This window comes from Pseudorca crassidens, chromosome 13 (genome assembly GCF_039906515.1).
Source record: "Pseudorca crassidens isolate mPseCra1 chromosome 13, mPseCra1.hap1, whole genome shotgun sequence".
Taxonomy (NCBI): Eukaryota; Metazoa; Chordata; class Mammalia; order Artiodactyla; family Delphinidae; genus Pseudorca; species Pseudorca crassidens.
The window spans coordinates 29956589-29980830 of NC_090308.1; the positions used below are offsets into that span (position 1 = coordinate 29956589).

At 38.8% G+C, this 24242-nt stretch overlaps 2 protein-coding genes across 2 annotated transcripts; one reads left to right on the top strand and one right to left on the bottom strand.

Annotated features, from left to right (window-relative positions):
• On the top strand, nucleotides 1–9270 carry LOC137204969 (trace amine-associated receptor 1). The gene is made up of 2 exons (XM_067702935.1): nucleotides 1–128; nucleotides 8134–9270. Exon 2 carries the CDS (start codon nucleotides 8251–8253, stop codon nucleotides 9268–9270), a length of 1020 nt encoding a protein of 339 aa, XP_067559036.1. The 5' UTR covers nucleotides 1–128; nucleotides 8134–8250.
• Nucleotides 9271–19968: 10698 nt separating this feature from the next.
• TAAR9 (trace amine associated receptor 9) lies at nucleotides 19969–21013 on the bottom strand. Its single transcript, XM_067702889.1, is given in 4 exon segments — nucleotides 19969–20376; nucleotides 20378–20622; nucleotides 20625–20755; nucleotides 20757–21013. Coding segments are annotated over 4 exon segments (1041 nt in total).
• Between the last annotated feature and the right edge of the window lie 3229 nt (nucleotides 21014–24242).

Sequence of the window (24242 nt, forward strand, 5' to 3'; positions counted from 1 at the left end):
ACTGCGGTCTATCATAGAGCCGCAGTGGCTCCACCTGCAGCAGGTGTCCGGGAGACACGTGCAGACAGCTTCCACCCAAAGGCTGTGTTTCTGCTCATCCACTCGCTCTGTAACCCTTTCCTGAAAAGGTAGGTCTGAAGGCGATGAACGGCCTCGCCAAATCACACAGACTAGCCTGGAGGCCCAGGTAATCTTTCACAGGGAGAGTGCTCAAGAGAATAAGACTTATCAATGGTTTCGTACTTATTCATACATTAAAATTTAGGATTATTTATTGGGAAGATTCACAAGGCTTCTGTCATATTAGTAGGAGAGGATAAAAAGAGTTACATATTTTTAAATAGCTTGCTTTACATGTGCTTTTCAAAATATTTCACTTTTATTAAAAATTCACCTGTGTGAAGCTAGAAAATTTGAAAAGTTGAAACATGATTTTTAAAAATCTCCTTTCCTTGTAAATGAAGAAGGAAATTCCATGTTGTGTTTGTTGGCTGGTTTTAATATAATAGAGGAGTCTTCATGGAGATTTTTCAGGTTTTAAAATTAAACTGTATCTTATTGTTCCTATATACTAAACTACAGAAATAAAATCTTACTTGCACAAATATTATTTGGTGGGAAAAATCCTGGCACATTTCTGAATGACTTCCTGCTTTAATGTGTGTGCCTCTGTGTGTGTGTAGGTGTGTGTGTAGGTGTGTGTGTCCCTGTACATGGTATTTTAAAACACTGCAATGTTTTTTCTTTACTTGACAGGATCTGATTGACATCTTTCTATGTCTTATAAAAAGAACCAACTCTTCCAATTTGACATCTTGTTGAACATATATCTACTGAGGTTCATGATATAAGTTCAGACAATTTTACTTAAGGTCTGATATAAGTTCAGACAATTTTACTTTTTACTTTTGTTGCTGTAATGAAAATCATTGCACCAAACATTTGCTAGATCAAACAATTTGGCATTTTGAACTTCAAAAAATACAGCTGGAGAATTTTTCCAAAATTAAATGATTAGTTATGCATCTTACAATCCGGTCAAGAAGATTAACTTGCCAGCTATTCACCAATGCTGTTAACAACTAGGGGTTATTGACATAGTTGAAAAAATTTTTTTAATTAAATTTAATTTTTTTTTATACAGAAGGTTCTTACTAGTTATCTATTTTATACACAGTTGAAAATTTAAATTCCAGGTTAATATTATGTGTTCTCTTGAAATTTGTTTTTTCCATTTCAAAAATCCTTTTTTAACAGTATTGTATTGCGTCATATTATCATAATTCTTTTTGATATAAACTAAATCCCAATTTAGATAATATTACTCACTATTGTTGCTTTTACTCTTAATCTTTTGCTATTTAGAAATTTTTGTTTTGATTTAATTTTTATATTGTTAGAATATGTTCTAGAGACTTTCAGAAGGTGGTCATAGACATATATTTGCTGTCCTTTTTCTGCCTTCATATGATTACTATTTTGGCTGACTATAGGATTGTTGAGTTGCCATCCTATTTCCTTAATAGTTTCTAAGCTCATTCCACTGCCCTCTGGCTTCCAAAATTACAGATGAGAATCCCTATGTTAGGCTGATCCTCCTTTTTCTATTTTTTAAAAACAGCATTATTGAGTTATAATTGATATTCAAAGAACTGCACGTAATTTATGGGTACAATTTGATGAGACTGGACTTATCAAAACGCCTGTGATACCATCACCACAATCAAGGAACTTCTATCTGAATGCCTATAATATTTATCTTTGGAATCAGATCCATGCTATGCATATGTGCCTTAATTTTTATTGGCCCCAGGGAGCACAGAATTGAGCTAATGAACCCCTCAATTTATTTGTTCATTCATTCAATCCTTTATTCATTTTCGTGTTCATTTCGTGCTCATTTCGTGCTCATTTTCCAGGTCCTGGGGCCATAGCAGTGAATAAAGCCGTCTATTCCCTTATGACACACTATTTCTGTTTGTTCCATTTCATCCTATTTTTTGTTCACCCTTCACCCCCCTCCTCCCTCTGCCCATAGTGACAGTCTAGAGTATATCTTTTTTATATTGATCTAAATACACATGTAGTCTTCAAAAAGCCTCGCGATGGTTCTTATACCTTCCCTCAACACACCTTTAACGTTCCCCTTGGATGTTTATTTACTTGATAAACACTATGTACAAGATACTATTATAAGCACTTTGCAAATATTAACTTACTTCAGTCTCATAGAAGCCCAGGAAATAGATTGTTTTTCCACATTATCAAACTACGGCCTCAAGAGGTTGGGTAGAATGTCCAAGGCCACAGAACTAGTGAATGGCCCACCCCAGACTTAAACAAAGGCAGCTGGGTACTAAAGGCCATGCTATTCAGCACACAGCCCCAGCCTCCAAGTTCAAGACTGAACTCTTGACTTCCTCCTGCTTCTTACCCTCCTCTAACCGCCATCTTCCTATCTCAGTAACTGGGACCTCCACCCTTCAAGCTGCCCAGACCAGAAGCCTTGCTATTTCCCTTGATAACTTTCTCCCAACACATATTCAGTCTATCTGTAAATCCTGCCTGCTGTACTTTCAGAACATATCCAAACTTGACCACTGCCCTGGTCTAAACCACCATCTTCTTTCACCAGGTTATTTTAGCGGCTTCCTAATCATCTCACTTTGTCCTTGCCCTCTGCCCCTGTTCTCGACACAGCAGCCAGAGTGAATCTGTTAGAATCCGTCAGAGCATGTTACTGGATTCAAAACCCTCCAATGGTTTCCTTTCTCACTCAAAGGCAAAGCTGAAATTCTTACTGTGGGCCCTATTCAATGTAGCCCTGTGCAGCTTCTCTGGCCTCTCCATCGATTTTTCTCTGCTTTCACTGCTCTGCTCCAACCACATTGACATCTGCTATTTTGCAAACATACTAGGCATGCTCCCACCTCAGGGCCTTTGCACTTGCTGACCCCTCTACCTGGATTGGTCTTCTCCCAGATAAACAGTTGTTTATTCTTAGTTTCCTTTAAGGTATCAAGTGGCCTCTGCCTTGAACTCCCCAGGAAATTAACTGCTCCACATTTTCTGTTTGGGGACTACTTTTGTATGTCTATTTAGCTTGTGCATTCGGGTAAGGACATACAAGTACCTATACCAGGTGGAAGGTTCTACATTATTGCAACTCCAGGCCATTCTGCTGGCATTTCCTTGAAGGGCTTCCCGTTTCCTCGTGGTAAGGGGCAGGAGATCTTGACTTCTCCGTAAAACCGCTTGGGAACTCAGGTGACATTCTCCTGTAAGGGTTGGGCATGCTGCGGAATTCCTCATCTAAGCCTGTACAGCTTCTGCCTCTCCCAGGTTCTATTCCCCTGGACCCCAGTGATTGCAGCTGTGTTTTTAAAAGGCTATGACTTTCCTCTCCTGACTCCATGATTGCCTTTTTCAAAGGACACTGTGGACCTCCTTTCCTTTTGCTTTATAATGAATTCTCACACCTGGTTGTAAACAGAATAATCTTCTCCTCTGTCAGCATCTTCTATTGAACATACTCTCCACACCTTCCACAGAATTCATTCACATTCTTTACGTTTCATGAAAGAGTAGTGAGGAGGGAAACAATTCACCCCTTCTTGGCTTAGAAGCTATATGTTAAGTCAAGATACTAAAAGTAAATCAAGAAGGAAGGGGAAAAAAGGAGGAGAAGCCAGGAAACCAGTTGGGAGGCTACAAATTTGACAGTGGTTAGTGATAAGTTTATGGCTATGGTACAATTGATGAGAAATGGTCTGATTCTGGACATACTTTCAATGAAGAGTCAAGGTATTTACTGAAGGGTTGGCTATATTGTTGAGTGTGAGAGAGAGAAGTAAAGAATTACTTCAGTGTTTGGGACTGAAGATTTTCAAGAATGGAGTTGCCATTTCTAGACGTTAGGGAGGAAGAGGAGTTTAACACATATTATGGGGGAGATTAGAGACTTGGCTTTAGACATGATAAGTGGTGATATTCTCCAGGCAGCAGGAAATTTTAGTTCAGAGTTCAGGGGGGAAGTTAAGGCTGGAGATATTCATTTGAGACTTTTTTTTAAAGTCATGAGACTATAAGAAATAACCTAGGGAGAAGCTGTAAATAGAGAAGAGAACCAAGGACTAGCCAGCCTTAGGGCCGGTGACTTGAGGAAGAACCAGTAATGAGACTATAAAGAAGAGCTAGTGAGTTAACAGAGCTCCAAGAGGGAGGTGAGTTGGAGCCAAGGAAGAAATTGTTTCAAGAAGTAACTGAGGGGTCATCAAGATGAAGACTGAGAGTTTACCATTGGGTTTAGTAATATAGAACAATATGGTTAAGATTGTTTTGGTGAAGTGTTAATGACAAAAGTCTCATTAGAGTGGATTCAAAAGGTTAGGAAGAGAATAACTGAAGACAAGGAGTCTACAGGACTCTTTCAAAGATGTTTTCTTTTTTCATAAAGGGGAGAAATAAGGTGATAATTGAAAGATGTGGGTATAAAATAATTCTTTTTAAGATGGAATATTACTACATTTTTTGAACACTAGAGTTAATTATTTAGAAGAGAACTCCTGAAGATTCAGGGGATAGAGGAGAATTGGAGAGTATATTCTTGAACAGGCATGAAAGGGTGCCTATAGGACACATATGAAGGGGCGGCTCTGATGGGAGATGGTTAGTTCATTTTTAGTAATAAGAGGGAAGGTTAAGTATATGAACAGATGTAAGCTGGTGTAGGGGTGGAAGTGGGAATATGGACATTCTCTTCTGATTGCATCTATTTTCTCAGTGAAACAAGATACAAGGTCATCAACTGAGAATGAGGATGAAGAAAGTATTTGAGATTGAAGGAGGGAGGTGGTATGAAATAGTCATCTCGAAGAGTGGGAGAATGAATGTAATAGGGAACTGGGTAGGATTCTTGAGCAGTTCGAATGGTTCATAACTGTCATGAATTTAATCTGAGGCCGATTGTGTGTTTTTCTCCATCATGTTCAGTTGCACATGTGTAGTACAGTAAGAGGCAAACTCGATTTAACAAGGGGTCAAGTTTAGCCAGAAAAGTGTATTAATGGGAGAGAGTTTAAAATAATGTTAAAAAATTTTGGAATCTACACTAGGTAAAGAGGTGAGTGTAAGTAAATGAGGAACAGTGAAAAGGTGATAAGATAAATGAATTATGGGCTTCAAGCAGGTTGAACAAGTGTTGGAAGTAGAGCATTAGTGGCATGGGCTGGGAAGACAGAGGGTGGAACTTGAAATTAATCATTTGGAATGGCTTCATTATCGATAATGGAAGATTCTGGGGATGGCTATGAAAGTGTGAGATGATATGGAGTGGAGGATATGCTTGTTGGAAGGCAGAGGGTTAAAGAGCTGAAAGTCCATTATTGGATCATTTATGTGGACAAGAAAATTATCAAGAATTTTGGCAGGAGTAGCCTTGGAGAAAATGACGGTAGACTAGGAGTTAACATCTTCAAGACAGAGAGACATGACTTGGAAGTCTGAGGTCTGCAGCAAGAAGAGGTATAGTTTGAACACAGAACTTCAGAGTTTGCAAGGGGTGGAGGTTAGGAAGGAAAGACGGAAAAGTATCCGCAATGTCAATGAGTACAAGAGGATCCTTAGTTTTCCTCCAAGTCCTGTAATATAAAGGGTAGCTAGGGATACAGGTGAGAAAACAGCTGCCTTTGACAAGTCTGTAGGGGATGAGATATCCTCAGGGGAAAGATGGTTTTAGTTAGAACAAAGAGAGGAAAGCATTTAATAAAGAGCTTGAGGAAGTAGGGTGATGACCATGAGTTCCGGAGGGCACACTTGGAATGGTTTTGGGGAGGGCGGGTAACGGGTAGGTAGATTGGGAGATGGGTTCACATTAGGAATTGTATAGAAAAGTTTGGGATTGAGAGTCTGAACCATCAGAGATGGGTGGTTGAAGGAGCCAGAGACAAAGGGCATGGTGAACTTAGCGCTGATGGCCCATTATTGGGAAGTTGGGGCCACTCAGCCAGTGAGTTCCTGTCCTGCTAGACAGATCTACTTTAAACTATAATGCTTACCAATATATTTTTAAATCGTACGTCATTTTCAAACATTAGGTGATTAGATCATTTGCACAGAACTGTTTGCTTAGCTAGGTAATTAAAGAGAGATTTATTAACTTTCCTTATTACTACTGTATGTTCAACTTGGTAATTTTTTTTTTTGCGGTACGCGGGCCTCTCACTGTTGTGGCCTCTCCCGTTGCGGAGCCCAGGCTCCAGACGCGCAGGCTCAGCGGCCACGGCTCACGGGCCTAGCCGCTCCGCGGCATGTGGGATCTTCCCGGACCCGGGTACAATCCCGTGTCCCCTGCATCGGCAGGCGGTCTCTCAACCACTGCGCCACCAGGGAAGCCCCAACTTGGTAATTTTTATATACAGAGAGTAATCATTTCTAGCTAGCTAAATTTTTAGAGCTGGAAGAAAAGAAACAAAAACACTATTATGTCATGTTTTTAGGTAAGCACTCAACTCAGTATCATCATAGGGAATTTATTTAAACAAGTCAATCTATTTAAAAATAAATTATAACAAAAAATACTTGCACAAAAATTATGTGTAATGTTCTTAAAGTTGGTCAGACACTTACTCTTCTGAATGTCATTGGTATTATCAATAATTTCCCAGATATTGAAGAAATCAATAATTTCTTCAGGCTCTAGTTCTCTAAAACCAGGATGTTACCATTATGAGAAGGAAGCCATTTGGTTTTTATCTGGGAATGAAGAACATGGCATACAAAGTTGTCAGATGACTTTTTCATCATCTATGAAGGTAGTCTTCTAAAACTGAACAACCAGTTTTTTTCCCCTTTTCATCTTCCCTTACTTATTTTTGGACCCTAGTTCCCACTGAGTAAAGCTACTCAATGTGATATCAGGTAGGAATGTTTTCTTGACTGGTAGTAATTATTAGCAAACAGTTCTAAACACTGATTACAGGTGTGTTGCTTGGTTCCTTTAATGTCAACAGCAAAAGTAAGAGAAAGAAGAAAAGGGGGGAAATAGAAAAAAAAAAAAAAGTCCGCGTAGAAGATTTAAAACTCTAAATGATAGTTTAGTTGAGTGAACACAAATTTCATAGTAAAAACTCCATCGTTCTTTTAGCAAAATTTTAATTATAATTCAAATATTACAGAGCTCAGATAATATAAATAGATTTCGTCTGCAATTTGTTCTGTCATAAAGTGGGCCTGGGTGTTTATTGAAATAAATCTTACAGATGTACTTGATATGAATATGTTTCCTCCTGAGAAGAGAAGGCAGAAAGGGATTACGGGGAGAGATCAAATTTACTAAAATATGCATTTTAGTTCCTAAATATCTTATTCCTCCAATTCTAATGTTGGATAAGTTTCGATTTCTATGTGGTCTTGACCTAAACTCTCAGCCCAGAGGGAATAAGAGCCAAAGAGGAGGGTGGACTCCTGGAATTCTAAGACTTGTTGTTATTTTCCAGCATCTTCACAATATAGTGACAGGTTGTTCATTGATAGCCAGAATTTACATTCTTCCTCCAAACTCTCTCTCTCCCCCTCTTTTTATATTTATAATACATAATTATATAATGTATTATATATTACACATAATATGTATTGTACGTGTATTGAAAAATGTATTGCAAATTCGAGAATTTAGCTGAGTATTACAGAATCATATATTTCAAACGAATAATTCAACTTTGCATTTCCAGCACAGTGAGCAGCATCAAGTAGATGTTAAAAATAATTGCAGGGGCTTCCCTGGTGGCGCAGTGGTTGAGAGTCCGCCTGCCGATGCAGGGGACACGGGCTCGTGCCCCGGTCCGGGAAGATCCCACATGCCGCGGAGCGGCTGGGCCCGTGAGCCATGGCCGCTGGGCCTGTGCATCTGGAGCCTGGGCTCCGCAACGGGAGAGGCCACAACAGTGAGAGGCCCGCGTACCACAGAAAATATATATATATAATAATAATAATTGTAGAACTGAACTACTGAACTAAACTTGGAAATAAAAGCTCTTTGCAAAATAATCATTTTTCAGCAAGAAGTAATAGGTAAATGTGTTAAAAGTGAGAAGAATCAAATTGCTGATGATTTCCTTTCTTTTATCCTCCCAGGTTTCTGGGATACATATATGGAAATAAAAGAAGGAACTCTAACCTGATCATGGATTTCGAAGAAAGACTCCTCAACACACAAAGGAAAAGATAATAACTAGTGCAGAGCCCTCAGGAATGATGTCCTTTTGCCACAATATAATTAATATCTCCTGTGTGAAAAGCAGCTGGTCAAATGACGTCCGTGCTTCCCTGTACAGTTTAATGGTGCTCATAATTCTAACCACAGTGGTTGGCAATCTAATAGTTATTATTTCTATATCACACTTCAAACAACTTCATACCCCAACTAATTGGCTCATTCATTCCATGGCCACTGTGGACTTTCTGCTGGGGTGTCTGGTCATGCCTTATAGTATGGTGAGATCTGTTGAGCACTGCTGGTATTTTGGAGAAGTCTTCTGTAAAATTCACAACAGCACTGATATTATGCTGAGCTCAGCATCAATTTTTCATTTGTCCTTCATTTCCATTGACCGCTACTATGCTGTGTGTGACCCATTGAGATACAAAACTAAGATCAACATCTTGGTTATTTTTGTGATGATCTTCATTAGTTGGAGTATTCCTGCTCTTTTTGCATTTGGAATGATCTTTCTGGAGCTAAACTTCAAAGGAGCTGAAGAGACGTATTACAAACACATTCACTGCATAGGGAGTTGCTCTGTCTTCTTCAGCAAAACATCTGGGGTTCTGGCCTTTCTGACTTCTTTCTATATACCTGGCTCTATTATGATATGCATCTATTGTAGAATATATTTCATAGCGAAAGGGCAGGCAAGATCCATTCATGATGCAAATCAGAAATTTCGAATTGGGTTGGAAGAGAAAAATGGAATTTCACGAAGCAAAGAAAGGAAAGCTACGAAGACTTTAGGGACTGTGATGGGAGTTTTCTTCACATGCTGGTGTCCTTTCTTTGTCTGCACAGTCATGGATCCTTTCCTGGACTATACAATTCCACCCATCCTGAACGATGCATTGATTTGGTTTGGCTACTTGAATTCCACTTTAAATCCAATGGTTTATGCATTTTTCTATCCCTGGTTCAGAAGAGCACTGAAGATGATTCTATTTGGTAAAATTTTCCAAAAAGATTCATCTAGATGTAAATTATTTTTAGAATTAAATCCATAGAATTATTAGACTTTACTGTTTGGCCAACAGTTGGTGATCATATTTATGAACACAACATAATAGCAACCACATGCACCAGCTACAGGGCTTTTATCAAGTATTAGGGGCAAAGATTGTGTAGTTAGATATGATGCTTATATCTTGCTTCCTATTTGCCATTCTTATTATACATATTGAAGCTTTACAAGCCCAGAATTTAGGGACTTGTATTTTAAAGAACTTCTCCTGCCCTTACATGAACTGCCATGAAATTGACAGTGGTACCTTACTCAGTTGTTCAGTGGTGGAAACTAAGAGGCTACATTTGGGGATGCAAATTAGAAGAGATTTGTCATTCCTTTGCTTGAATATATATGCCTTTTTGTAAAATCAACTGAAAGTATACATTAAATGTTACTATTAAGTAATTGTTTACACATAATTTGCTATTTATCATTAATTCTTATTTATATATTCTAATTCTTAAATATCAATTTTTATATTTTAAAAATATGGTTTTTCTGATTTTCATACTTGTAGGAAATTTAGAAAATAAAGTAAAAAATAAAAATAATATATCACATAGAAACAAAATGAAATTAAAATATCACTCAGAGCTCACTTCCTGAAAGAACCATATCATTCAAAATCCTTAAAAACTTGGGGATTCCCTGGTGGCGCAGTGGTTGAGAGTCCGCCTACCGATGCAGGGGACAGGGTTTGTGCCCCGGTCCGGGAAGATCCCACATGCCGCAGAGCGGCTGGGTCCGTGAGCCATGGCCGCTGGGCCTGCGCGCGTCCGGAGCCTGTGCTCCGCAACGGGAGAGGCCACAACAGTGAGAGGCCCGCGTACCGCTTCTTAAAAACTTAATTTTTGGTGACTGTATAAGGCTACATTGCATGGATGCACAAAACTGTTTTTTAACCGTTTTCCCATTGTTGACCACTTAGTTTATTTTGATTCCTTTTTTTCAAACAATAGAAATTAATTCCTGTTACCTGTTACTGAAGCTCATGAAACTGTCTGGAAGATTTCACCATATTTCAAGGTCGTGGCTGGTGTGGTAGGACTCAAAACACAAGCCATATGAAGTAAAACAAATTCACTTGTTGGGCTCCAGGCTACACTGAAAGAGAAGCAGCTATCCATCAAAGCAGCTAAACCTGAAGGATAAGAAGAGGTATAATCGGACACAGAGTATGCCATGTCTATTAAGGTGTCATATACAAAAGAAAAAAGGAAAAATAGTGGTTTCAAGTAAGATCTTATAGAAGTGGGCCAACATTCTTAATCATAAGTACCCATTTGCAGTTGAGCTGTTTCTCATCCAGACTTCATGTCGTTTTTATTACGTTGGGTAGCACCAGGGATTTGAATTTATCTATTTAATAACTGTGACTTATGCTCATGGGTAAGTTAGGGTAAGGCAGCTAATTTTAAATGAAACTAAAATGCATGTTCCTGTATATACATTTCTGTTCACAAACCCTTCCGCCTTTTAGAGTCTGTTTCAGGACTGTATATTTAGTTCCATTGAACTGACTAGATTTTTGTTCTAGTAGATTTTAAAAACATTTTTAAAACCTTTTCATTTAGTACATGGTAAGACAAGTTGCCCCTAATCACTCCTAGTTTCAAAAACTACCTTGGCTTTTTCTACTTGTGAAACCATTTTGTTAAATTTTTAAAAAGAACAAAAGCATTTAGACAGTTTTCTGTACCTTAGAGCAAGTTTCTGTGGTTTTCTTCATTTGCTCCCACACATTCTTAGATGTTTTGTACTTTTGTGTGTGTGTGTATATGTGTGTGTGCTTTGCCTATTATGAATATATCTCTTTTAGGTCATTATATTTTCTATGTAATTATTATTGCTGGTGTACAGTAAAATTTATTTTAGTTTTTCAGTTGACCTGTTTGGGTTTTCATTCTATAGTCATATTATCCTCAAATAATGCTAAATTTTATCTCCTTTCCAATAATTATTCTTCTTTACATTCTTTGCATACTTCATTAGTCAGAATTTCTAGAGCAATATTGATATTGATAGTGTTGATAAGAGTCATCCTTGTCATATCTATTTTAAATTACTATTCAGGTTTTAATATTGAGCCCACATTTTTCTCGGGACAAGTTCATGACTCAGATAATTCTACCTTTTTTACTTAGTACTAAATCCCCTATAGACTATTTCTCTTTGAAACCTCTGTTTTTAATACTCATAATAAAAGACAACCCATAACCCATCCTCTCAGCAAAACAAGAAGAAACAACTTTGTCTTTCCCTATTCCCAGCTTTATTCTAGCTACCATTCCCTCATGCAGAAGGTATTTTGGTCTTTTGGTTGCCCAGAATCCATTTCCCAACTGGAATCCTATTAGCTTTTGAGAACTTTCCCATCCCAACTAGGGATAAACTGTTGGGACTGTAATGAAGAGACTGGCTTTCTGCCTTTCCCCTTAACTAAACAGATGGGTGGATAACCTACACTAAAACTTTCAGAAGGTCTTTCTTTGGAAATTGAATCTTAAATGAAGGGAAAAAGACAGTGATTTTTAGCAGAAAACAAACAAATGAAAACTGTGGGTTTTCATCCTATCCATGTGGTAAGATTGTGACCTGACTGCTCTTGGTGTTGTTGGAATTCTTGCTTCCCAGACTCCAGAGATACCCAAGTATTCATTTCCAAACTGACTTATCCATTCTCTTATGGATTCCATGAGTCCCAGATAGTCTTCTAATGAATTCTCTGTAGAGTAGTTTTTGGTTGCATGCACGAAAAGAACTTTAACTTGACATACAATATTACACTAAACACCAAAAAAGCAATTGCAACAACACGACATGACTCTCCTTTCCTAGTCCAGACAACATTCATTTGAAGCAGTCTCATATTCCACTGTCCTCTCAAAGAGAAGTATTCATATAAGTTTCCACTCAAGAAGAGATAAAAATAAATGTATTAGCAAGGAGCTTGTTGGAACTGATTTTTTTATAATAATAATATTGCCATCTTAAGAGATCAGTGAAATGGAAGTTCCATCAGCTTGGTTATTGAAGTCAATAATTCAATCTTTGGAGAGTCATAAATAATTTTGGCCAAAAAAGTAAAGCAAACCATATAAACTGCTGTAAATTGGTGGATTCTGGTGAATCAGTTTGGTTAATTGTACATTGTCAACCAGAGTGTGAACATTAACTTAAGTGTTTAAAGAATGATTTATATTTTGAAATTTAGCAGACTATATAGTGTACCAAAGAAAGAATTATTCAGAAAGATACTTTGAATGTTGCACTCAAATAAGCTAGGTGATGTAAGAATCAGACTGAAGATTTTTTTTTTAAAGATAAAGTATATGTGCATTTCCCAAAGTGTTTCAACACAGGTCATTGAGCACATGGTCAACTGTAAACAGGTATTCAGAGAAAGTAAATTTGTCTTTGCCAGGTCCTGACCTTCTGTCCCACATTCCTCCTTCTCCTAAAACCTCTTTCCCAAGCCTCTAAGCTCCCAGTCAATTTATGTTGCTCCAACATTCTAATTTGGTTAGAGTGTTCCATTGAGGCTAGTTCTACTGTAAAGTCATATCAACCTCAGCATCTAATTTGTTTTAGCCTTTGATTTTTTTCAGAAGGAAGAAATCACACAAATTAAAAGTTCTCAGCATATTTATCAATTAAAGTGATTTAGAAGCTTAAATTCAGCCACTCACAATGGCTTATCAATGGCAAACTTTCCTCTTCATAAATATACCAGTCAGATAAGCATTAACTGCGACGAAAAGCTCTGAAATTTGTTTATTGGTCAATATTTTCACAATGCAGTGTGTTAAAGTAGTGTTTCTCAACCTTGACTGCTGTAATAGAAATAGAAATAACGTGGACACGAAGGCCCTATGTCAAGAAAATAAATTCTAATAAATTCTACAATTAAAATTATACAAAAGAAGCGTAGAAGATTTATTCCAAGGTCTATGAGGAAAGAAGTTAACCTGGTGACACATTTCTGCATTAGTCTGTGATGCGCAATATTTGGCATCTAGTATATTTGAAAGAGTGTGGGAACTTTTATTTCCTTAAAAATAATTTCTATAAACATACATAAAGTAACTACATATTCTACTCTACAATTCTACATATATACTATTGATATCTATCTGCAAAATAACTATTTATTGTCTACCTAGCTAATGAACTTGGACTAGCACCTCGTGTAAGCTCTGAGGCATGCCAAAGTTCTGAAGCTCCCTGCACAGAGGGCCGTCCTCAGGCTTTGGAACCAGACAAGCCTGGGTTCAAGTCCCAGCTTTCCTCGCGGTTCCTGTGCTTTCCCTCCCTGCGTCTTTGCTCCTGCAGCCGCCATGCCTGAAAAGCCCCCTTCCCTACAACCCCACCTCCCGTAACTGGCTGACATTTACTCATTTTAAAAGACTTATCTTGAGGGTTACCTCTCCAGGAAGCTATCTAAATTCCCTAAGACCAGATAGGGGTCTTCTCTGCACTCTCCAAATATGTCTTGCCCTTCCCATCAGTACACTCCCTGGCTGTGTTCACACTGGAGTGTAGATTGCAGAAGTTAAGAGACTGTCTCTTATTCATCGTTGTACCCTGTACTCAGGGAACACCTGGCACAGAGAAGTCATTCAATGCACGTTTCTTTAGGGGAATAGATGAATCAGGGATAAAAAGGTACCCAAGGGGATAGAGCTAATGACAGTTAGAGACAGATTTTAGTCCAAGTCTGTTCTGGCTACAAACTCCACTCTCTTTCTTATTTCAGGAAGTGGGGGGGGGGGGGAAATGAAGCAACCATGGGGACTCATAATTTTATCCCCAGCCAAGTTGAAGCAGATGTGCCTGTACGGGTTTAATTCTGGCAATAAATATGTATTCCTTATGAATAGAAAAATATTTTAACAGTTATTTAAAAATTTGTTCTGAAACTGCTAACTAGACTTAGCTTATGGGCTACTACCCAGGCTGATGTAACTGCCTTCGAATTATTTGGGATTGATTGGACTGAGACTCAGAAATCTGCAATTTCAAACAGCAACCCGGGTTCTTTGGATTACATTTCTTCTAAGAACCATTGCCTTAGATATTTAAGAAAAAGGAATTTAAAGTTCATATAGTACAGTGAAAATTTAGAAGAATAATGTATTTAAAATTGAGAAATGAGCTCAGAAGCCCTGGCTGTGAGCTTCTATGGGCAGGGGCTCACTTATCTCCAGCACCTGCCATAGAACCTGGGCCAGAATAGTTGCTCTAGGAACATTTGTTCAAAGAAGGGAGAGAGGAAAGATAACTAACTGATTTGAATGCAACATTTTTAAACTAGCAAGGGAAAAACTATTTCTAAAGTTATATCTTAAAATTTAAGCATCTTAACGTTATTTTCTCAAACTAATGGTACCTTGACCATCTAACTCAGGGATTCCCAAATCCTCCCAGTCTGAGGATTAGTGTTGTCTGTGACAAACTTTTTATAGATCATTATAAAGTGAGAAAATAAACACAATGTAGTGAGTTTTTCATTATGGAATACTTATTCAATTTAATAGACTGTCTTTTGTCTAAGATCATGTCCTTACTAAATTTCCAGAATTAAGATGTTCTTTTCTTTTATGAAAATATGGTAATAATAGACAGAAGATTTTAACAAGGATCTTATTTGACAAACCCATGTTTGCCCCCATGGTTAAAAAATTTACTTTTTATGAAATCCCCAAATCCATTATTGTATGCTGTTAGTAACACCTATAGCAAGAAAAGTGTTTTTGGCAGTAAGGTTTTATGGTGAGCCTGCAACATACCAGGGAGGCATCAGTTCAGCTCCAATCATTGAAGAAATTAAAGTCATAAGGACTGTTTATAACGTATGCTCACAATTCAGTGAAAATAGATGTCAAAGGCCACAAACAAACACAGGCAAAAGAATTCTTGCTGCTAAGAAAAAAGTTGGCTTCATCCAGTATTATACCCTCTGTTGACACAGAATCTTAATTTATTCTATGTATGTAATTTACTCATAACTCTAAAATTTGAAATTAATCATTAAGGGACAAACAAAATGAGTATTTAACTAAGAGTTTTCTTGGTCTTCCCTGGTGGCGCAGTGGTTGAGAGTCCGCCTGCTGATGCAGGGGACATGCGTTCATGCCCCGGTCCGGGAAGATCCCACATGCCGCGGAGCGGCTAGGCCCATGAGCCATGGCCGCTGAGCCTGCGCGTCTGGAGCCTGTGCTCCACAACGGGAGAGGCCACAACAGTGAGAGGCCCACATACCGCAAAAAAAAAAAAGAGAAAAAAAAAAGAAAGTCTCTTGAATATAAGCATCAGGAAACTTGCACAAGAATATTCAAAATAGCACCATTCATAATAGCAAAAGAACTAGAAATAATTCAAATATCTATTGATAGGAGAAAAGATTATTATATAGCAATGAAAATGAATGAACCACAGTTACATATAGTGTAAAATTGAGTGGAAAAATAAGAGCAAAACAGATTCTAAAAGACAACAAACTGCGTGATACTCATTTTATAAATAATTCAAAAGACAAACGCAACAATATTTTGATTTAATCATACAGACATACACAATAAAGCTATTAAAAGAATACAAAAACTGATAAACACAAAATTCAATATAGTAGTTACCTGAGGTGACAGGCAGAAAGCAGAATATAGGGGTATGTACACTATTGTCAAGCTAGTTCACAGTCATGGGTATTCATTATGCTACAAACGAATAAAGCAAGTAAGACGTATGGCATGATTAATTGTGATTAATTCAAATTCTGCATACCTGAGTTTCATTAAAAAATGTGAACAGTTATATTAGTGATATATCCATTTTCTCCAGCTTGAGGTACAAAATAAGATCATATCTCTGTTTTAATTAAATTAATTAGCCATCTTTCCCATTTCCCTTCTGCTCTCTTGATATATTCTCTAAGGACTGAATCTGAAGAGTCAGTTCTCCCAAGCTGCCACAAGGTGTCACTGTTGAAAGTAGGAGGCCACCCAGTCGGAAGATGCCGTTCCATCTTCAATGATGTAGAGAGATGGGGCTGTCAGGCGACCATACGGTTTCCAAGGGCTTAGAAAGAAGACTGAGCTGGCACACACGACACATTCATTCACCAAAGAGCCCTCACTTTCACATCTTTCCAATGGGATTAAAGAGGATTGTTCAGAAGAGTTTTCAAGGATTAGTCGTCCATCTAACCTCTTCCATGGTCAGTCCTGCTCAGGAAAGCCCTAGTGTGCTCTCTTGCCAGCTGCTATATTAGGTTAGTTCATTAATCTGGTGTATATTAAGATGGTATATTTCAGCTTATTAGATATATTCTGATAGCAGTGAACCTCAGAAGGGAAGAGGACTAGACTCATTCCTTTTGCTGCTTAGCCCTTTAAAAACAACAATTTATGTTCTAACCGTCCTCTGCTATGTCTCCCATCTACCTAATTAAAAGAGAATGCTTAAGTAATTCTTTGCAGAACCAAGAAGATTTATCCAAAATGACTTACTGTCTTCCTCAGAAGACAGAGAATTTGCTGGCAACCTTGGAGTAGCCATGCCTTCTGCTATTAAGATAAGTTCTACCTTCCTGGCAAGCAACTGTGCTGCTATTTGTAAAGTTTGCTTTAAAAATAATTTCATACACATTTTCTCATCATATCGTAATATAAATAGGAATATGCTCTGAAATGAAAAGAGATCTTTTGGTTCTTCTTTCTCTTCTTCAAGAAGAGCTTCTGAGAGAGATTGATCCGGACCAGCTATGTAATTTGGGGGACCCATAACAAAACGAAAATGCATTTTCACTTCTTAAAAAAGTACTAAGCATTTCAATAGGGTAACAGCAGAGCCACTGAACCAAGTGTGGGCCCTTTGAAACTCAGGACCCTTTGTGACCCCACGTGACTGCACAAGTGGCATGCCCGAGCAGCAGCCCTAAGCCAAGGTGACTGAAATCACAGGGTAGCTATAATTTTAATTCAAACAGACACTGATGGTTTTTAGTGACCAGTATTATATTCTGTCTACATCTGTGGTATGTTGCCTTCCAAGGCTGTCCCATCAGTGCAGAATGAACTTCCACATTTTAAAAGAACACAAACACAAAGGTAGGTCCAGGGTTTCCCTGGTGGCTCAGTAGATGAGAATCTGCCTGCTAATGCAGAGGACACGGGTTCGAGCCCCGGTCTGGGAGGATCCCACATGCCGCAGAGCAACTAGGCCCATGAGCCACAACTACTGAGCCTGCGTGTCTGGAGCCTGTGCTCCGCAGCAAGAGAGGCCGCGATAGTGAGAGGCCTGCGCACCGCGATGAAGAGTGTCCCCTGCTTGCCACAACTAGAGAAAGCCCTCGCACAGAAACGAAGACCCAACACAGCAAAAATAAATTAATTAATTAATAAACTCCTACCCCCAACATCTTCTTTAAAAAAAAAAAGGTAAGTCCTTCATCATGTGCGTAGATTTAAGTCGGTAACATCTGAGATTTTGGCATCATTACGTGAGTTCCTTAAAGAGATAATAATTATGCCCCATTCCCCCGAGAGGGTTGATGCGACTTGTCCTTTTAGTCACATTTAAACAAAGGAAAAAAGACAAAAACGATAGGTGATAAGACCTCTTCTTAGTGACTGGAATGTGAGACAATGTGTGGACTGTGACAATCAGATTTTCCTAGAGATGGAAGACGTATAACCATTCTTCTACTTGAACTACTGATCTCATCCATGTGTAACTGAATCAGGTTCCTTAGGGTCACCTGTAACTCAACAGTTTAGATTGACTTTTATAGTTACAGTAAATAGCGGATTTAGAGCCTTCAGCTCTGTAGGTGATGAAAACTTCAGAAAGCAGAGATTCCTGAGAGGATGGAGGGGTGGTTTAGGCTCAGTTAGCTGTTAAACTTTAGAAAGGCAAGGTTTTGCTTTGGCTTTTTTTTTTTTAATTTTTCAAACCCAATTCCCTTGAGACTGATTGTTAAGTTGTAAGACAACACAATGCACATAGTTCAGGTTGTCTAGTTCCATAAAAGCATTCACGCTAGTTAGAAAAGAAACAAAGAAATACAGTTCCTTGAGCGAGGAGTTTAATTAACAATGTCATCTGCAGTGCAACAGGTATGTGGAGAAGGGATTCAGGACAGATCTGCACTTTCTCTTCCTTGGGTTTTCTTAAGAAGCAAATTGTCACTCTAATAATGCAGTGGCATTGCTGGTGGATTGATTCCTCTTTTTTCATCTTGGTCATATACAAAGAGTAGTGTAGGAATGCAGAAGGTTATAGGTGCAGTACTTAATATAAATTTGTAATAAAAGGCAGAGCTTTTTAAAAATGCAAACAGGATAATGTGTGCCTTTTGGCAGTGCAACATGTTTCCTGGGAAGAAGATTTAGAATTGTGGAAAGGGTTATTTCTTCATAAGCGGCTGAGTAAATCATTTACCACAAGTGTTCACCTATGTGAAGCAGGGGGTTAAGGCAGTTACCTGGGTTTTTACATACAATCCCATTCCTTTACTTTGGGGAAATCTTTTCTGGTCAAATGTATTCTTGATGTTGAATGTGGTGTTCATCCCAACCAGGAAAGAACAAAGGAAGGGAGGGAGGGAGGGAGGGAGGGAGGGAGGGAGGACAAGAGCAAAGTCACCTTTGATGGTGTTCTTTACATATCAGGCATTGTGCTACGGCTGTTCACATATATCATTTAATATGTTAAGATCCATTAGCATTGAATTTTTTATAGAAATTGAGTAACTGAAAGAAATCAATTGCTTGGGTAAGGACAAAATAATTCAACGAAAGAAGAAAGAATGATTATCAGGAAGAAGGACTTTTTAAAGTCCCTTAAAAGCCTTAAATAGTGGGTACTAAAGCAGTATATTTAATATGGTAGCACTAAACAAATTTAATGACAAGGTAAAAAGGAATGCGATCATATTAGAACAATCAGGAAATTCTTTATTATTATGGTCTGCTCCTGCAGGTTAGTCACTTTCTTAGGGAATGTAGAAATCACTTTTAATTTGACAGTTTAGTAGAAGAGAGTTCAGACATAAGCTGAATGGACGAGAAATTCATTATGTCCCAAATTTTTAATGTGCTTGAGCTTCTTGTGGAAACAAAAGACATCCTCCTTAATTCTGTTGCAAACCTTGTATCTATATGTGCTTACATTAATAGGTTTAAAAAACTTTCAGGAATAATTCTATCATTTCTGTAAACAGTGTGTAGGACATTGGTGGGCAGAGACCCCAAAATATACTTTGGTAGCGCACCTATCATGTGCTGTAATCACCCACATCCCCCCTGCTCCATTTTCAATTCCTTTGCTACCGTGTGTCCCATCACACAATTAGGCCATTAGTTCTCCACACGTGGGGACCCGGCCCCAGAGCAGGAAGCATAAGGAGGATAAAGTTGCCTTGGACTCGACACTTAGAATCAGTTTGGAGAAATCTTTTTTTTTTTTTTTTTGCGGTATGCGGGCGTCTCACTGTTGTGGCCTCTCCCGTTGCGGAGCACAGGCTCCGGACGCGCAGGCTCAGCGGCCATGGCTCACGGGCCCAGCTGCTCCGCGGCATGTGGGACCTTCCCGGACCGGGGCATGAACCCGCGTCCCCTAGCATCGGCAGGCAGGCTCTCAACCACTGTGCCACCAGGGAAGCCCCCACATTAGTTTTAAAGTCCCTGCAGTAATCTTAACAATATACATATGTTTCCTCAGAGAGTAAATTAATTGTTGACGAATCATTTCTTAAGACTTTGCCACTTGCAATAAGTTTTATTGCCTTCTGAAACCATGGATAAAAGAAAGCGTATATCAAGGGGTTCATAGCTGAATTATAATAAACACACCACACTAAAATCTCATAAACATAAGGAGGAGTTATAAAATTCATATGAGCGTCAATTATAGCATCAATAATGTATGGAAGCCAAGAGACCAGAAAAGCTGCCGTAGCAATACCCAATGTTTCAGCAGCTTTTCTCTCTCTCTTTGCCACTCTTTCCTTATAACTCTCTGAGGAGGACTGAACTTGGCTGGCTGTACTTTCCATCTTCCTGGCCTGATATTTAGCCACCAAAAATACCTTACCATATATAAACAAACACCATGGCAACAGTGGGTATAAAGAATAGAAGAAAATAAATTAGAACCCAATTTTGATTCATTGAAGCTGGACAGCCTCCTACACAGGTGAGAGCAACTACTAGGTCCTCAACCCCTTCCTCATTGACCCCTGTGTGAAAGATAGAAAAACTATATGTGACAGAAAAGAACCAAGAGAGAACAATGCATATTCCTGAAACCAAGTCAGTAAACTTGGTTGGGTAGGTCAGAGGATCAGTAAAGCAATATATCTGTCAACAGAGATACAGCATAAGTGAAATAAAGAAGCAAAACAGAAGAAATTATCAAAACATGTATGAAATTTACAGTAACTCTCCCCAGAGTACCAGCAGCTCTCCAGAGACCTCACTGTGCATCACAGTCACTCCCACCGAGAAGTCCGCACAGGCCAGGGATGCGATCAGAAACTTTGTAGATGTGTGCAGCTGTTTGAAGTGAAGAATAGCAGTAATGACCAGTAAGTTTCCAAACACAGCCAGCAGGGCCCCCAAACTGAGGACTGCATACAGAATTGCCCGAGGACCTGGTGAGTAAGGAGTCTTAAGACAGGAACTGTTCACGTTCTTGTAGCAGAGTTCCACAGCTTCAGCTTGGGAGAAATTTTTCACCATTGCCTTCTTGTTTGAATGATTTCAAGGTTCTCAACTTCCCTATTTCAGCCATTTAAAACAAGAAGGAGATGGCAATTTCAAAAGCTTCTGTAAGAGGAAAAAATTTCTAGTTAAAATGAAAGCTAGTAACTTTTCTCCGATTTTGAGGGGCATATTAACCATAACCTCTTGGTCTTTCCAAAAAGTATTCCCAAGTTTTTAATATATTTAGAGTGAAAACTTGTTGCAGAAAGTCATTAAAATTATAGTCAACATACTTAGTCCAATGATATGTTTTATAAAATGTAATTCGCTAATCACTAGAAAATCCCTTTTTTGTGTTACTTTACCTTTTGAAATCTTGCCTGTAACCACCTGAGTTGAGAGCTAATTAAGCTACCAAAGGCTGTTTTATTTACTAAGCTATCTCCCCTAAGTAGTCATTTCAGCAGTAATGATAAACTGTACTTCATTCTTTCAAGAAGGAAGAAATAAATTACATCTTCTTCAAATTATAGCCTCAAAAATCCCTATAGTATAGACTGTAAAGACTGAGGAAACATTTACTCATAATAGCTTGTTAAACTTATTTGGGGAATAGATTTCTTCTATTGCTTATATTTTCAGAGTTTATGGGGTTTTCTTTTCTTTTTGTATTCCTTCATGGTCTGATAGCTTAAGATGATTTGGAGAACTATTCTTACCAGATTGATACTAATATATAACCAGTGTGTAAATATTTTCCCTGCTACTAGCCAGTTTTAGATGTCTAAAATCAGTAAGATTGATTAAAATAAGCAATAACTCACCTAGCCCCTTACCTTCCCATCCTTAAAAAACAGTATATTTTTAAACCTACCACAGAGGAGTAGGCAACACCTGGGATGGTCTTGGGGCAGGGTGGGTAGGGAGGTTCTAGATTAGCCATGTCTCTGGTGGGAATGGATTCATGCTAAGTCCTCCAAAATTCAAGTAGTGACCAAGTTGGTTTCTCCTGGTGTTTGTTTTTGTTTGTTTTTATACTGAGGAAAACAGTCTTCAAACACATTACAAAGCTCACCAAACAATAGTGACTAATTATTTTTTTACTTCATTTAACCATGAAAATGTACAACCTTGCATCTATATCTTAACTGAACTAGAGACTAGACTACTTGTATTGCCATTATCCCGTACCAGAGCTCTGTCCTCTGTTGAAAGTGCAGGTTCTTAAAAAAAGGCTATGTGAACACACCCGTGTATCTTTTATCTATACATCTATACTCTCTAGTAAATAGGTTTTGTTAATCTGTGAATTTTAAATGTTTGTGTATGTGTGATATGTGTGTATAAATGCCTGGGGTACTTTCAGGATTTACTAGTCCATGAATTTTAAATCAACTCATTTTTACTTTTTTTTTCTTTAATTAATTAATTTATTTATTTTTGGCTGTGTTGGGTTTTCGTTTCTGTGCGAGGGCTTTCTCTAGTTGCCACGAGCGGGGGCCACTCTTCATCGTGGTGCGCGGGCCTCTCACTATCGCGGCCTCTCTTGTTGCGGAGCACAGGCTCCAGACACGCAGGCTCAGTAGTTGTGGCTCACGGGCCTAGTTGCTCCAGCGGCATGTGGGATCTTCCCAGGCCAGGGCTCGAACCCGTGTCCCCTGCGTTAGCAGGTAGATTCTCAACCACTGCGCCACCAGGGAAGACCCTCATTTTTACTTTTATTCTTCAAGTTTATACTTACTTAAGCCCTCACTGGTTTAATGGCATAAGTCTAAGTCTCCTCCTTAGAGAGCATCTCCCAGTTACCCCTGGGATTCCCAAGATGGGTGCATGCATGTGCTCACAAGTCAGTTTACCCAATAAAAAGACCATTTGACACCCCCATATTTTCTTCTTCTGTCCCAGCTCTCCAGATAAAGTTCACCACATCTCTTGTTTTATTCTAGAGCTGGCTAAAGAAATTTCATCACTGCCACCATAGATGGTGTCCTGCCTTAGAGTCTGAGTGTCTACGTAAAGGCTGCTATCTCCCCAAGCTTTAGGCTCCCCACTTCACTGGCAATGCTGCTGTAGTGCAAAAGGAGAAAGACCCCTTCCTCAGGTCTTTACACTTGGGCCCTAAAATAGCAGCCTTCAGTCTTATAGAGTGTCTTAAATCTTACCCTTCCCTAGAAGCAGACACTTGAGGAGTGATGAGCACTCCTCAGACCCACATCTTGGCTAAATATTTTACGCCCATAAAAGCAACTAGAGCTTCTCAAAGAAATGATTCATCCAAGCCATGGGACCAGGAAAGTACAGGAAGAAACTGGAACATATTTTTATATCACTTTTTTTTTTTAATGTTGGAGCACTTTCATAAAGACGCTGTTACAGCATGAATGGGTTCCCACTGGCCAAATAAGGGACAATTTGAGTCCTAAAATATGCTAGGTGACTCCTGTCTTTCTAGGGCTGCAGTTACACTATGTTAAACCACTGGATATTATCTAACAACTCTCTGAAGCCACATTCTTTTTTCCAATCTTTTTTTCCCTCTCTCTTCTTAATATTGGATAATATCTCATGAACTATCTCCAACTTCACTACTATTTTCTCTGTAACTTCCCTTTGGCTAAACCCCTCTAGCAATCTTTTATTTCAAATACTATATTTTTGTCAGTTCTAGAATTTTCATTTGGTGTTTTATTGCTTTCAATTCTCTGCTGAAATTTCCCATGTTTCATTCATGGGTAGCATATTTTGTTTTACTTCATTGAGGGTAGTTATAGCAACTGCCTTGACCTCCTTATCTCCTAGTTCATGTTTGTCATCTCAGGGTTGGTCTCAACTGATTTTCTTCTTTCTTAAGAATGTGTCCCATATTCCTAGTTTTTTGTATGTTGGATAATTTGGGGTTGTATTCCAGACGCTATGAATATTAACTTTTGGAGCCTCTCCTCAAACGTTCAGAAATAGCAGGAATATCAATAAAAGCAACAACAAATCACGAAAGTAGTGGTTAATAAAAGTTTATTGTGCCCACGTCAAAAGACAGTTTGTGAGCCAGGAGCACTCAAACCAAAACTTGGAATAAGGCTCATAGTATATTGTTACAAAGCTTGTCTATCCAGGGCTTCCCTGGTGGCGCAGTGGTTGAGAGTCCGCCTGCCGATGCAGGGGACACGGGTTCGTGCCCCGGTCTGGGAGGATCCCACATGCCGCGGAGCGGCTGGGCCCGTGAGCCATGGCCGCTGAGCCTGCGCGTCCGGAGCCTGTGCTCTGC